At 40.7% G+C, this 17,003-nt stretch overlaps 1 protein-coding gene across 1 annotated transcript in view; it reads left to right on the top strand.

Moving 5' to 3' along the window:
• Window positions 1-17,003, top strand: part of LOC117346276 (vomeronasal type-2 receptor 26-like) — a 41,252-nt gene that overhangs the window by 18,388 nt on the left and 5,861 nt on the right. The window contains exon 3 of the mRNA XM_033915677.1: window positions 14,158-14,382. Coding sequence (XP_033771568.1) covers window positions 14,158-14,382 — 225 coding nt within the window. The remainder of the gene's footprint in view (window positions 1-14,157; window positions 14,383-17,003) is intronic.

The following is a 17,003-nucleotide window of genomic DNA, read 5'->3' on the forward strand; positions in this document are numbered from 1 at the left end:
GCTCTTTCCATTTCCGTACATCTGTCTACCTTACAATGGGATCTTATTATTACAATCACTCCATATACCAAACACAAATTAATCACTGTCAGTTCTTAACATAAGCTTTTCCTTTGTCAGCATGTTTTTTTTTCTGAGAATTTCAGCTTAAACTTTAATATTTTCAATTAGTTTGATTCTGTCAAAGCCAATTTAAAATAACCTTTTACAGACAGTTCCACAATTCACCTGTCTCATTTACCCCAAATAATTTCAAAGTTAATCTCCTTGTATCACTTTGCATTCTTTTATTTTCCAGATTTAATTATTAATAGCAGCTGGGCACACCCATGATATCAATATATCTTCAATAGTTCCCATTACTAAAACCCCATACAAACATTATCATAGCAATATACTCCAAAAAATCACTACTCATCTCTCAATCATATCCTTTAAAAAACTGTTCAAATAATCAAGTGTTCATCATCTTCCAAAAATGTGATTGAAAATGTAAAGTCCATATTAACAAAAATGGTAATGAATGAATGAATGATTTGTCTCAACAGATCAGCTATTCCTCCCAAAATCTTTTAATGAGTGATGCTCTTAAGTTTCCCTATTTCTACCGGACTGTTCCCAGTGAGCTCCACCTGTGTGCCGGCATCGTCAGGTTACTAAAGCATTTCAACTGGACTTGGGTTGGTATTGTGGCATCTGATGATGACAGAAGCCTGAAGGCAGTCAAGATCCTGAAGGAAGGGATTGAGCAGAATGGAGGCTGCATTGCATTCACAGAAACTGATATTCCCTCTGCACTTATTATAAAAGAGAAGAGACATAAATTTAATGAGAGTTTTCATACATTATCTCTAAATGTAATCATCTGCTACTGTAATGATGATACAATGACATATCTATTCAATTTAATAAATAATCTGCAGGTTCCTGAGAAAGTCTGGATCATCACAAATGAACTATTCATTTCCCAAACTAATTTACAAAACACTGAGTCCAATTTCTTAACCTTCACAACTATAAAGCAAAATATTCCAAGCTTTTCAAATATTGTCTGTGAGGTGTATCCTCTCTCATTATTATCACATGATCAATTAACTGCATTATTCTGGAAATCTCTGTGTGACAAAAGGTATCTCGAAAGTATCAAAATATCCAGTGGTACTAGTGAAACGATGCCTTCCATGCCACATTTCAAAGGATATTTTGAGAAAAGCTCCAGCGTATACAATGCTGTTTATGCCCTGGCTCATGCACTACATGATATGGTGATATCTGACTCTGGAAATAACATCACATGGAGTGGAACAAATCAGAGATTTTTGGATTATTTACCATGGAAGGTATTATAATTTTCTAGGAAAATGTTATGCTCAGAAGAAAAGGCAAAGCATTAGAGATGGTAAACAGGAGAGAAGAAGCTTACACAAATCCAACAAGGACAAAGTGATGGAGTCTAGAGATAATATTTGATGTTTTCAATCAGTCTAATTTTCAAAAAACAATTGCTGTGTCTGGGGACGATCTGCTAACAGGATAAGGGCCACTGACTGGCCAGTCATGAATTTTCCACGGTATTAACCAGATAATGTCATTGAAAATCTCTGCATTTAACTTCAGCTCTATTCAAATACTATTAGGGCAGCACAGAGGCAAAGCAAGGAATTTACTAAATAATAGGGATGTTCTATGCATTATGCAGATAACCTCCCAGAAGAAATGTACATTATTTTGATATAATGTATAAGATAAAAGGTGAAGTGTGGTATAGCGGCAGAGCTGTTGTCTCTAAAAATCTCTTTCACTTTTACCTTTTTACCATACTGGCTCTTATTATCGCTTCTTTCTACATTTGATAATACATGAAATACATATGGTCTGTGCTTCCATGATATTATTTTTTAAAATAACATTCATGACTGATCTAAAGTCCTAACTGATTGTTGCAGTTGTCTAGGTCATGCTGTATCTGAGTAGGTAGAACCAATGTTTCAGACATCATGCTGTGACTTTCTTCAAGATATTCTGTGATGTCTGCAGTTTGTATTTATATATATATAGTGGGTCCTTAAACCTGATAAGATGACCCAGATCCAGGGTCAGTCAATTTAGAATGAAAAATGCAAATCCATAATCAATGTAAAGGTACATCTAATGTGACAATCCAGTAATCTGAAAAATTGTATGTGTAAAAATTGTATGTGTAATGACTGTGCAACATTCACTGAGGATCTATATGCATTTGGTAAATAATTTTTATCATTGTAGATTGAAGGCATGTGCCACTGCTTGCAATTAGACATCCACGGATTGGAGAGATGGCATCAATGTACAAAAAAAGCCCCAGGGTATAAAAATAGCCCCATCCATTAGGTACGAGGGTATATTTCATCCCTTGGAGGGAAGTTCATGGCTTCAGGAATATTTACTACCATACCAGGGTGATGCCTTCCTTTTAGAAGACCTCCTTCCTCCAGTGCAGCATAGGTGCTTCTAGACTGGAGGTGGGAGTTCTCTACAATGTCCCTCTAGGTCTCCTCTTTGTCTCCTTCAACTCCTCCAAATCTGCTATTCTAGCCTCAAGAGAACAGACTTATTCTCTGAGAAAAGGAGCTCTGTGCATTTAGCGCACACATATAACTTTTCACCATCCTAGAGACTGGATAGCACCCCTCTTACTTCTGGACTATTGCCTGCATCTTAGTATTATTCAGCAGTTATTTAAATCTTGTTAAGGAACTAGGTATATCAGACTAGTATAAAGAGCCTTAGGATTATATTGTGTGCTTTATTTAGTGTTTGATTCTTAGCAAGTAATAAAATGTAATAAACACTCCACTTTTTATCCTAATTAGAATAAATGTTTAGAAATTAGGACTAAAAGTGAAGAAATGTGGTAGAGGTGGGAAGAAGTTATGAAGGGTGGTCAGAAAAGAAGACTGAGCTAGGCCCTGCTAGAGGCTTTCTGTTAATGATCTAGGCCAGTGGTCTTCATTAATTTTTAAGCTAGACCACTTTGGATCCACATGAACTGAAGAAGACCCATTAGAGGCTGTGACACAGCTGACCAGTGTGTGTCAATGACGTCTACCCCACCAGCCTGCTTCAAATTTTTTATTGTGCATATCCTGAAGGTAGGCATTTCCAAATGAATGTTCTTCATCTACTGAGAAATGCTTTCTACTTCAAGCACTTATCTTTTTCTGTTATAAGCTTGGATAAAGAGGCAAATAGTAACAGAAAACTACTCTGAATGAAGGGCTTCCCCAGAGGACTTCAGGGACCACCATTGGCTCCCAAACCTTGCACTGAAGAACACTGCTCTAGGCTGTGAAAGTTAAGTTTCTATTAGAAAATTCAAGTTTAAATCCTATGAGGAAAAGCTTTTATGTTATGGAAACTAATAAGTAAAGTTTTTCCTTTTAAGATTTCAATTGTCTTTATAAGGAAGCCTACGATTTATCTTTTATGCCAAAATTATCAAAAGCACAGAGCAAAATAATGTTCATATACCCAGAGAAATGTCCTCTTCTACTCAAGAAGGTTATCTGGGACTTTTCCATGACATGGGAAATGCCAACAACAACTTACATATCATTACATGTTGTTTTTGACTCAAAATGACAAGGGAAATATTTATTTATACAATTCAATTGCTATCCCATCCTCCCAGGAGCTCAATATTATTATTTTTTCTCTTTTATCAAGAGTTTTCTTCTGCATTAGACCATCCTATTGCTCAAAAATAAACTTTCAGCTTTTTCCATTTCTTCTGCTTAGCCTTTTTTTTTTCTTTTCTTCTTTCTTCTTTTGTCTCTCCTTTCCCAACCTCATCTTTCATTCCACCTATTTTTCACTTCTCCTTTCCTCATTTCTACATACTTCCCTTCCTATCTGCCTGTTTTTTTTCTTCCTATTTCATTTCCCCTTCCTTTACTTTTCATCCCTTCTTCTTTTTTTTTACTTCTAACTAAGACCTCTTTCTCTCTTTCATTTCTCTGTCCTTTGCTCTTTCACTCCTGTCTTCCCCTATCCATCTGTTGCCCTTCCCTTTTTTATTTATATTGTATATAATATTTTATGTTTGTAATGAACTTTAATTATTTTTGTTTACTTTGGCATCCTTTTACAAAGGTGCACTAACCATTTTAGCATGTGCTAAATCTACATGCACGCTAAATGCTAACGCGGCCATAGACTAACATGCATGCATTAGCGTTTAGCATGCATGTAGATTTACTGCACGCTAAAATGCTTAGTGCGCCTTTGTAAAAGGACCCCTTTTTTTCTGCACTGCTATATAATAGAGCGCTGTGGAGAAACTGCTCTTATTGAATGATCTAAAATGTTTAAATTATCTCTATGTCTTTTAGTTATTTTTTGAGTGTTACTATTTGTAAGCTGCCTAGGAATAGGTGGTTGAGAAATCTATTAAATAAATAAATAAATAATTAAAGATATTGTGCTATTCCTCACTTCTGCTTGATATTGGCATCATTAGTTTAGCAACTGGTTATAAAAAAAAATTTTGGTTTAACTTTATTTAGTTTTTAATGCCAACAAAAAGTGCATTACAATTTATATACAAATAATGATAATCAACCAAGCACTTATAATCAATCAGTATCTATACAAAAGATAAAAACTCCCTCCCCCATCCATCATTACCATTAGGAATAATACCAAAACAAAAGATATACCCCCTCCCACTTCCACCCCCCCTTTGCCTCCCAGATGTGTGGGTGAAAAGCAACGGAAAATAAAGATAAATATAAAAGACAACTATAGCAAATCTATAAAAGGCGTCAATGGACCCCAAACTAATTTGAATATCTTATTATGCCTCAGCATGTCAGCATTCATTTTCTCATATTTATATGTTAAACATAAGCTCGCCCACCAAAAAGGAAAATTAAGGTGATCCCAATTCTTCCAACTGGTTATAAAATTAACCTCAATAAAGTTATTTCAATTTAAAAAAATAAGTGAAATTGATCCCTATTTGGAGCACTACCAGCTTCTTAATAGTGGCTTGTGCTTTAAACTGCCCATATGGTTTTCATCTGCAATTTTGTGCTGGCACAGTGATGAGAAGATGTATTGCATGGACATTGTCAAATACCAATTTCACCTACTATGGTGCTTTCCTTAGCTAAATATTTCATTTGGAATACCTCCTTAGAATTCAGCCAGCAACACATGCACTATTGGAGCCCATATATTATTTATAATGAAATCATGGGAAGATTTGTAGTTAATTCATCTCACTTTGGTAAATCCCAAATTCTGTAAAGAATGCCTAAAGTTAGATGCATACATCAGTACGCCTAGTCAATGTAGGCACCTAACTTAATTGATTAATAGACTTAATCAACACCAATAATTGGCACTTAATACCTCATAATTACTGTTAATTGGACTTAATTGAAAGTTAGGTGCCAAACTTGAAAAATGGAAGTCTATAAAAAGTAGATACCTAGTCCAAAGTACCAAAAACCCATGGCTTAAATAAAGTGAGACTACAAGTTATAGTCCTTAGCGATTCACTAGAGGTAGATCTAGTTAGACAAATCTGATCAATTTAATTGACTGGGTAACTAGAGAGTTGAATAGAGGGTGTTCGCTAGATGTGGTGTATTTAGATTTTAGCAAAGCCTTTGACAAGTGTTCCAAACAGATATCTAATAAATAAACTGAGTGCACTCTGGATGGGACCCAAAGTAACAGGCTGGGTGAAGAACTGGTTGAGTGAAAGGCGATAGAGGTTAGTGATCATTGGAGATTGCTCTGAGGAAAGGGATGCTTCCAGTGCTGTGCCTCAAGGTTCTGTTCTTTGGTCTGTTCTTTTTAACATTTTTATAAATGATATTGCTGAAGGGTTGTTGAATAAGATTTGCCTCTTTGTGGATGATACCAAAATCTGCAATAGAGTAAACATGCCAGATGGTGTGAATAACATGAAGAAAGACTTGGCTAAACTTGAAGAATGGTGTGAAATTTGGCAGCTAAAATTTAATGCTAAGAATTGCAAGGTCATGTATTTGGGCTGCAAAACGTGAGGGAAGGGTAGAGTTTAAGGGTGAAGAACCTATGTGCACAACAGAAGAGCAGGACTTGGGTGTGATTGTATGTGATGATCTTAAGGTGGTCAAGCAGGTTGAAAAGGTGACGGTGAAAGCTAGAAGGATGTTAGGTTGAATAGGGAAAGGTATGGCCAGTAGGAAAAAGGAGGTATTGATGCTTCTGTATAAGACTTTGGTGAGATCCAATGGCGTACCTGGGGGGGGGCGGGGGGAGGTCCACCCCAGGTGCACGCCCCAAGGGGGTGCACAGGGGAGAGCTGGACGGGGGACCCGCGGAGTTAAATACATCTAGAGCCGCGAGGCTCATCTTCTGTTCCTTCCTGCCTTGCCGCTCACATATAGCCGATGGGAAGTCTTCCCCGATGTCAGCGCTGACGTTGGAGGGAGGGCTTAAGCAAAGCCTGCCCTCTGACGTCAGCGCTGACGTCGGAGAATACTTCCGGTCAGCTATTTGTGCGCGGCAGAGCAGGCAGGAAACTGAAGACAAGCCTCACGGCTCGAGCTCCTTTTTGCTGACAAAGTTGCAAAGATGGGCTTGGAGGCAAACGCGGAACACAAAAGGGGGGAGGAAGTGCGTTTTGGACACAAGGCATGGACTTGAGAGAGAAGAAGGGAGGGAAAGAGATGCTGAGGTGGGGGAGGGAATGGGTTTTGGACACAGAAGGCATGGACTTGGGAGAGAGGAAAAGAGGGAAAGAGATGCTGAGGTGGGGGAGGGAGTGGGTTTTTGGACATAGAAGGCATGGACTTGGGAGAGGAAGGGAGGGAAAGAGATGCTGAGGTGGGGAGGGAATGGGTTTTTGGACACAGAAGGCATGGACTTGGGAGAGAGGAAGAGAGGGAAAGAGATGCTGAGGTGGGGGAGGGAGTGGGTTTTTGGACATAGAAGGCATGGACTTGGGAGAGGAAGGGAGGGAAAGAGATGCTGAGGTGGGGGAGGGAATGTGTTTTTGACACAGAAGGCATGGACTTGGGAGAGAGGAAGGGAGGGAAAGAGATGGTTGTGTACATGGGGAATAGAAGAAAGGAGAATTTTTGGTCATAGAGAGGGAGTGAGCTACAGATAGTGGCATACCAAGGTGTGGGGGGCGGTCCGCCCCAGGTTTACGTCCCAAGTTTACGTCCCAAGGGGATGCACAGCAGGCCACCCTCCAGTGTTCTCCCTAGGCAGGCAAACTGCGGCTCTTTAGCCACTTGAGTGCCACCGCCACCATCGGGAACAGGCCGGCGCTGAGTTCTCCCTGCTTTTCCCTGTGGGGCTGACCAACTCTCGCCACCCGTGTCAATTCTGACATTGGAGAGGACGTTCTGGGCCAGCCAATCGCTGCCTGGTTGGCCTAGAACATCCTCTCCGACGTTAGCATTGACGTCGGGTGGCGAGTGTTGGTCGGCCCCGCGGGGAAAAGAAGCAGGGCAAACTCGGCGCCGGCCTGTTCCCGATGGTGGCAGTGGCAGCCTTTTCCCAAGTGGCGGTGGCAGCATTTTCCCAATGATGGTGGCATAGGGGAGGGCAGGGAGAAAGAAAGAAAGAGGGGGACAGGGAGCCAGAAAGAAAGAAAGGGGGCAGAGTGAAAAAAAATGGGGCACGGAGAGAGAGAGAAAGACAGACATACAGAACGAAAGAGGGTATGGAGAGAGAAAGAAAGAAGGGGCAGGGTGAAACAAAGAAAGAAATGGGACACGGAGAGAGAGAGAAAAGCAGACATACAGAAAGAAAGGGGGTATGGAGAGAGAGAAAAAGAAAGAAGGGACAGGGTGAAACAAAGAAAAAGTTTGGGGAGGGAATGAGGTCTGGAGGAGAGGAAGCATACAGGAGGCTGAAAGAAGGGAAGAAATATTGGATGCACAGTCAGAAGAATAAACTGCAACCAGAGGCTCATGAAATTAGCAAAGGTAGGAAAAATGATTTTATTTTCAATTTAGTGATCAAAATGTGTCTGCTTTGAGAATTTATATATGCTGTCTATATTTTGCACTATGGCCCCCTTTTACTAAACCGCAATAGCGTTTTTTAGCGCAGGGAGCCTATGAGCGTTGAGAGCAGCGTGGGGGATTCAGCGCTGCTCCCTGTGCTAAAAAACGCTATCGCATTTTAGTATAAAGGGAGGGAGAATATTTGTCTATTTTTGTATAGTTGTTACTGAGGTGACATTGCATAAAGTCATCTGCCTTGACCTCTTTGAAAACCCGCAGAATATAAATGATAATTAACATTTTCTCTGCATACAGAGTGCTTTGTGCTTATAAAATTTTATTGTTGGTAGATCATTTTGACTTGGCCACAAAGGTAAGGGGGAGGGAGGGACGGGAGCTGCTGAAAGACATCTATTAATCCTTGCAGGCTTGACTATGCAGGGAATTATTTTTGTAAAATCATGTTTTGTTATGTGACTGGCATTATTTAGACTTTAATTTCTATGAATGAATAGAATGAAAATGATATAAATTACTTGCTTGTTTTTATGTGCGTGCGCTGAAGGAAAGTGGAGAGAGGGTGGGCTGAGGACGCTGAAGGGAAATGGGGAAGAGAGAGTGGGGAGAAGACGCTGATTTATAAATTGACAATTGTACAGAATATTGGTTCTTTTTATACTTTAATATAAACAATTCAAGGCTTGTGTGGATGGAATCAGGTGGTTTGCAGGGATGGGGACCGAGCTTACAGGGATTAGTCCAATAAAATTGTATTTTTTTATTTCTCATTATTTGTTTTATTTTTATTTGTTAATTTGTAAAGTGGTGATTGTTATGTATCAGTTTTTTCAAATTTACATCTACTGTCTTTATATTTTGCACTGTATTAGAGGACATGTGTTACTGTTTTTGTGGTGTTGCATTGTATCCAGGGTCTGGTTTCTTGGCGGTTCAGTTTAACTTTTGTCTACATATTTCTATTTTTAGTTTGTGATTATTCCATATTGGGCGAGGGTGTATCTCTGTGTTCTGTGTGTATGAAAAGAACATAGTTTTCAGTTGGCTTTGACTACAGGATCAATTGACTGTGCAGGATCTGGCTTGTTTAGTTTTACAATGTATGTGTTGGTGTTCTAGTGCTCACTGCAGTGTTTAAGATGCTGCCTTTTCCTAGGTACACTCTTGTTGTGCGATATGTGGATTGTTACTAAAAATCATATTTTTCATATAGATTGGGGGGGTGTCAAAAAATGATGGGCCCCGGGTGCCACATACCCTAGGTACACCACTGGTGAGATCTCATTTAGAATATTGTGTGCAATTCTGAAGGCCACACCTTCATAAAGATATAAAAAGGATGGAGTCTGTCCAGAGGAAGGTTACTAAAATGGTTTGGGGTCTTCGTCATAAGGAGTATGGGGACAGACTTAAAGACAGTGGCGTACCTAGGGGGGAGCGGGGGGGGGGCGGGCCGCCCCGGGTGCCAGCCCTAAGGGGGTGTTCCCGGCCTTGCCGTTCAGTCCCCCGCCACCCCCGAAGGACCGCTCGCCCCACTGACCTTCCTGCACCACCTATGAAGCAGCCCACAGCAGGATCGCGAAGTCAGCGTCAGCATCCCTGCGCTGCTTCCTGCGCCGCGATCCCGCCCCTCCTCTGACATCAGAGGAGGGGCGGGACTGTGGCGCAGGAAGCAGCGCAGTGATCGCTGACGCTGACTTCGCGATCCTGCTGCGGCTGCTTCATAGGTGGTGCGGGGAGGCCAGGGGGGCGAGCGGTCCTTCTGGGTGGGTCTGGGCATCAGGCCTTCAGGGTGGGGCGGGCAGGCAGGCAAGCAGGCTTTCAAGGGGGAGGGGGTGACAGGCAGGCAGGCAGGCCTTCAAGGGGGGACAGGCCTTCGGGGGGGGGGGTGCAGACCTTCAAGGGGTGCAGGCCTTCAAGGGGGGCAGGCAGGCCTTCAGGGGGGTGCAGGCCTTCAAGGGAGTGCAGGCCTTCGGGGGGGGTGCAGTCCTTCAAGGGGGTGCAGGCCTTCAAGGGGGGGAAAGGCAGGCAGGCAGGCCTTCAAGGGGGGGGACAGGCCTTCGGGGGGGGTGCAGACCTTCAAGGGAGTGCAGGCCTTCGAGGGGGGGGGGGTGCAGGCCTTCAGGGGGGTGCAGGCCTTCAGGAGGTACAGACCTTCGGGGGGGGTGCAGGCCTTTGGGGTGGGTGCAGGCCTTTGGGGTGGGTGCAGGCCTTCGGGATGGGTGCAGGCCTTCAGGGGGGGGAAAGACCTTCGGGTGGGGGGTACAATCCTTCGGGGAGGGTGCAGGCCTTCAGGTGTGGGGTTTAGGCCTTCAGAGGGGGACAGACCTTTGGGTGGGAGGTAAAGTCCTTCGGGGGGGGTGCAGGCCTTCAGGGGTGGGGTGTAGCCCTTCGGAGGGGGGACAGACCTTCGGGGGAGGGGGGTCCTGGTGTAAAAGTACACAGAGGGAGAGAGGGAAGGGGGGTTCAAAGATACGTGCATATGCCAGACTTTGGGGGTTAGAAATAATGGGTCTAAAAACAGAGGAGTGGGAGAGAGATGGTGCATAATGGGATTTAGGGAGGGAAGGAACAGAAAGGGAGAGAACTTGGAAACAGGGGATGGTGTGGAGGGGGGATAGAGATACTGGATAGGAGGATAGTTGGGAACAGAAAGGGAGAGATGGTGGATCCTGGGGTGGTGGGGAGTTGAGAAAAGGTGAATCTGTGGATCGAGACAAAAAAAGGAAAGATGCCAGATCTCCGGGAGAGGGAAGGGAAACGGAAGGGGAGGACAGAGATGGCAGACGGATGGTTAGCACGGAGAAAGGAGACCCTGGCAAGCAAGACAACAAGAGCCTGGGACCAACAAGATTTGAATATTGACCAGAGAACAAAAGGTAGAAAAAATAATTTTATTTTCTGTTTTGTGATTACAATATGTTAGATTTGAAAAGTGTACATGAGACAGCTTGAAATGGGAACTTTTCTATTTTTGTGAATGGCAAGGCTGAGTTCAGTTAAAATATATGCTTTATAAGAAAATATAATAATGTGTTTTATAAAGTTTATAAGCATTGCTGGCATACTCGGTGAGGTGTTCCTAGTGTTGGTGGTGGTGGTAGCATGTCAGTGTGTTGAGAGGAAGAGGTAGTCTGGGAAATTCTGCTGAGCAAACTCTGGGCCCATTTCCACCCCCAGTTAGTCCACTCCACTCAACTGGTTCACACACTGAGTGGGTCTTTGGGTGTTATTTCTGGGTAGTTGTTTTAGAATCTCTTCCAGTGGTTTGTCAGTATCTCCTTCTGGTCCAAGGAAGGAAACTTTGTCAACCTTAGCATTGACCTTCAGAATATGTTTGTAAAAGCGCTGCTTATGTGGCATTAGGCTATGTAGTGATCGAAAGAAAAAAACAGACCTTTGCACATTTTTGCACTATATGGTGGGTGTATGAGGATATTCATTTCCTGCACAGTTAAGTCCGTGTGAAGTTACCTTGTGCTGTATTTGACATCTAGCAAGGTCTCTGTTTGGAAGGAAAGATATAAGCTTAAAAATGAAGTGGCCAGAAGTTATGTTAAAAGTAGATAGCGTAGCTGGTTTTAAGAAAGGTTTGGACAAATTCCTGGAGGAAAAGTCCATTGTCTGTTATTAAGACATGGGGGAAGCGTCTGCTTGCCCTGGATTGGTGCACTCAGCAGCAACAAATACTAGTTTTGGCTGGCTCTTTCCCCGCATTTCTCCTCTCTTCCCCACGATTTAATATCCAGTTCAGGCAGTAAGTAAATACATCGGCAGGGGGGGGGTCTGGTAAGTCTTGGGGGCTGGGGATGGAAGGTGAGAATCAGTTCTGTAGGCTATCAGAAATTTGCTTAATTATCTACTCACATAGAAAAGCAGTAAAGTCAATAGGTTCTCTGAGTGGGAACAACCTGTTTGATCTTGCACTCTTGTGATTGACCAATTGTTTATTACTGTTTAATTTATCACATTGATTAATTTGAGCACACCTGAGGTGTCCTATGATGGTGTGCACTGCAGGCAGAGGGTGATTAACCTGTGCCTTATTGTGTAAAGCGCTGGAGAATTCTCTCCTCTCGCTTACCTCTCACGCTGAGGACACCCTGCTTCAGTATAATCATTTATATGATTTATCTTATAAACATTATTACATGGTCTTTTCCTCAAGTGCTGAGACATCAGGTTGTTCCCACTTGGAGAACCTATTGACTTTTACTGCTTTTCTGTGTGGCTTTAACATTTTTGCTATTCAGTATACCTAAACTATTATTCAGTAGAAAAAATTTGGTTTGTTCAATCAAATCCTGTGTGGACATTGGACTTCTATGAGTGAATGTTCTGCTTGATTGAACAAACTAAATTTTTTCTACTGAATAATAGTCTAGGTACAATGAAAGTAAATAGCAAAAATGTTTGAGTAGATAATTAAGGAAATCTTTTTCATATTGCTTGCTTATGGACTGGGAAAAAAGACTGTTCAAGCAAATGTCTCCAGAACTGCTTTAATGGAAAAATGTGATTTTTTTTTTTTAAGTACTTTGTGAAATTTATTGTTGTTGTGAAATTTATTGTTGTACTTTGTTTAAACTTAAAAAGCGGTGTCATTAACAGTGAATCGAATCGAAAAATCGATTCAACAGGGTGAATCGAATCGAATGAAATATTTTTCTCTGAATCGGACAGCACTATTGGCTACCATGAGAATGGGCTACTGGGCATGATGGACCATTGGTGTGACCCAGTTAGGCTATTCTTATGTTATGTTCTCATCTGTAGGGGCCTTTGTTTTCACTTCTTATTTTAATGTATTTTTTTCCTGGGAACTTATCAGTGTTTTTTTATAATGGGAACAAAAATGGAAGAGAATTAATGTGTGTGGAATGGGGGGGTAACTAATTTCTTCAGCTAAATAATTCAATCCACTTCAAACAGACATAGGAGAACTTGTGCACCATTCACACACCCTCCAACCAAAAACGTCAAAAGAAAAAAACTGTTCGACAACCTCCTAGCCATTCGAGCTGCAACACTCGACCCCCAACTCTACAACCAATTGATATCAACCACAGACTGCAAAACCTTCAAAAAGAAATAAAAACCCTTCTATTCAAAAAACACATAAAACCGAACTAACACAATCAGAACTGTCCCAAGCATCACCTGCAACTACTCCATATGTACTTCTAATGTCATGACAATTTAGACATAATTTATGTTATGTTATGTTTGGAATAATGGTTACATATATGAGGTTCAATAAAAGAAAATTTTCACTGCCTGTTTCTATTCTGACCATTTATTCCATTTCATGGTTATTGCAAAAAAAAAAAAAAAATTTTTTTTACATGGGGGGGGGGGGGTCAAAAAATGATGGGCCCCGGGTGCCACATACCCTAGGTACGCCACTGCTTAAAGATCTCAATCTATATACTTTTCAGGAAAGGTGGGAGAGGGGAGATATGATAGAGATGTTTAAATTCTTATATAATGTAAATATGCATGAGTCCAGTCTCTTTCATTTGAAAGGAAGCACTGGAATGAGAGGACATAGAATGAAATTAAGAGGTGATTGCCTCCAGAGAAATCTAAGGAAATTATTTTTTACAGAAAGGATAGTAAATGCATGAAGCAGTCTCCTGGAAGAGGTGGTGGAGACAGAGACTGCATCTTAATTCAAGAAAGTATGGGATAGACAAGTGGGATCTCTTAGGGAGAGGTAGAGATAATGGTTACTGCGGATGTGCAGATTGGATGAGCCATTTGGTCTTTATCTGCCATCATGTTTTTTATAATTCCTAACACCACTTAGGTTATGCTACGCATGATTCTATACAGTGCTCTTAACTTTTATAGAATTGCACTTAGCACTGTACTAGTCAGAACTGACATTTTAGGTGACTTTTATAGAATCAGGGTCACTGTGCTTCTTTTTGGCCTTCTCTCTTATTTTATTGCCTTTGTTTTCTTAGACTCTACTAGGATATGCATTTGAGCTCCATAAATGACTGATATTTTCTTTCTATAATCCGTATTCTAAACTTTCTATTTTATAAAGAGGATAATTGAATTGATTTTATATTTGCTTGAAATGATATGTGCAGCTCCTCATTTGAACTGACATTAAAACAAGTGCTTTATTTTTTAGCTCCATCATTATCTGAAGAAGGTCCACTTTAAGAACAGGCTGGGTGAAGAGGTTTCTTTTGATGAGAGTGGTGGCCTTGCTAATGGATATGATGTTATAAATACAGTCTGTCTACCCAATAGGATGCAGAGAATTGAATTTGTGGCAAGCTATAACCCTTATGCTCCCCCAGGGCAGGATTTTACCATCAATGAGGAGATTGTGTGGGCTACATCATTTATCCAGGTCAGAATTGACATTAGAGGTATTGAATGCTTTGTGATTATCTGCCAAACGATCTGTGTAACCAGTACCATTAACAGAGAAACACATCTTGTAATAAGGGCATGACGCCTAAAAGTGTTTTGTTTGTTTTCCGATATTCCATGCAATATCATTAGCATGAAATACTATGGACTGTTCATGAAATGAATGTTTCAAATAGAGAATGGCATGGGGGGGGTGTGTCAAGGTTTGTTCCCATCCTCAGAGGCAATGTCCCCATCCATGCCCTGCCCCCATGGGCTCTGTCCTCATGTGCACAAGCCTTGATCAATTACAATTTTATATTTAAAATATTAAAAAAGGACTTGTTTTCTAAAATGGAATCAAAAGAGGAAAAAGTATTTTTATAAAGAAGTAGAGGAGAGGCCTAGTGGTTAGATCAGCTGCCTCAGGACCCTGAGGTTGCAGGTTCAAGCTCAATAATTCTCCTAAGTAGCTTGGCAAAGGATTAAAAAATTAAAGGGTAATTTTAGAATGTTTTGCCTGTGTTGAACGCCTATTTTATAAGCAAGAATGCTCTTCTAAAAAATTATCAATCTGCATATGTGAAAATATGCACATGAAAAGTGTAGATGTTTGCTCACTTTACTTCTGGAGACGATAGTTTAGGTGGAACAGATGCAGGGTTGTGATATACTTACATTTTTTTATATAAATAAGCATGTACTGTATATTAAGAGAATACATGCACAAATGTATGCCTTTACCTTCGCAGGCAGAAGTTTGTGCATTGGCTTGTATGCACCAATGGGATTGAATTTGGGAGACTAATATATGTGGAGGGGCATTTTCAAAATTTTGTCTAAGTCAGAATGTTCCTTTTGGACATCCATCTCGTATGTATTTTTGAACAGGATATAGCATGTAGTGACATGGATGTTCATTTGCTGGAAACATGCAGCGTTAACATCCATTTTACAGCCCAAACTATCTAAATTTTGACTAGGAGAGACAATGAACATAGACATGCATAGAACAACATTATTAAAAAATGGTCTCACAGATGTCTATGCAGAATATATGGGCAGCCTAGTGGTTGATGTAAACTAAGGTAGACAAGTTCAAATCCTAGTTCAACCTTTTTTTTGTAATTGTTGTGCCCTTCAGTAATAGAAAATCTCTACTGTACCTGAATGCACACCACTTCAAATGCCTTCTGTCTTGTAGGTGTCTTAAACTGTATATTTAGGTAAAGTAAGTATTTTACTGTTTCCTGGAGAGGTCTCAATTTTTAAAACAAATGTTGAAATATGATTTTAACTTGGTTTCCTTAATTTACACTAACCACTAGGCTGCCCCACTGCACCTACCACTAAGTAACTCCTCAAACCTTCTTTCTGCTTTGTTAAGAATGCCCATAATACTAGAAGCTGTCATAGAACCTGATTTTCCCCTCCATTTATGCTTTTGATGAGATGGAGGTGGACAGCAAATATTAGAGAATTAAGAGGTTTCTGCCTTTAATCTCCTCAGTGGACAGCTGCTCAATCAGATCACCTTTCTATAACCTGGACTTTCCTGAAACAGGTCTAAATAAGGACCTCCTTCTTTTCAGACATGGAAATTTATTCCTCTTCTGTAATTGATATTGAATTTCTAGATTTCAGGTGAGGAGAATGTGATGTAGTCATAAGAGCTATAGCCTATGCACCCTGGGGTTTTAGGTTCAAACTGCTCCTTGTGACCCTGGGCAAGTCCCATGATCCTCCACTACCCCAGGTACATTAGATAGATGTTAGCCCCAATTCTGCAAACTGCGCCTAAATTTAGGTGTGGTTTAGACATCTGTGGATCGCAACTCGCGCTCCGCATTACTTAAACATGAGATAGGCGTCAGATACGCGTCTCCAATAATATATTTTTTTTCACTTGTAGACGCCAGGTGGACGTCCCTACAATGTATTTAGTTACCGATTCTGTTCCATTATTTCAGGATTATAAGCTTTAACATAATATAAACAGTATACCATCTTTAAAAGGATATTTATAATATATTGTTTTCATTGGGACTTGAACTGGGAACATCAGAGTGAATCTTGAAAAAATGTGACATGTTACCATGCTAACCTTCATTCTAATTCACTGTGCTAGACAACAAGCCATACAAGTATAGCAATTCTGGTTTTATTATACTGTTCCATATAGGCAGTTAATTCTGCTAGGGTAGATGCCAGGCTTGATCTTACTGCCCTGTCATATTCTTTTTCTTCATTATGTCAGAATTGTAAGCTTTAACATAATTAAAAAAACAAAAAAATAAGTAACATAGTATGCCATCTTTTAAAGGACATGTATAATATTTCATTTAAAATGAAAGGTACTAACTGACTTGGAGTTGAACTGGAAACAGCATTGCAGAAGGGTGTAACATTAACCACTGTGCTACATAGAAAGCTGTATAGTAGTTGTAAACTGAGATACTTGAAGCAGTGTAAAAAATAGCTTTTTGAGCATTGTTTGGGCTTTAGCTAGACGTGGTTTAGGCTTCAGAAATACGTTAGAAGGATAGATGCTATTTAGGCAGCTCTTCTGGTCTCCCATTGAGCTTTGTTTGAGTGTCAGATAGATGTTTCTTTGAATGG

The sequence above is a fragment of the Geotrypetes seraphini genome, chromosome 12 (assembly GCF_902459505.1).
Source record: "Geotrypetes seraphini chromosome 12, aGeoSer1.1, whole genome shotgun sequence".
In the NCBI taxonomy this organism is placed as follows: Eukaryota; Metazoa; Chordata; class Amphibia; order Gymnophiona; family Dermophiidae; genus Geotrypetes; species Geotrypetes seraphini.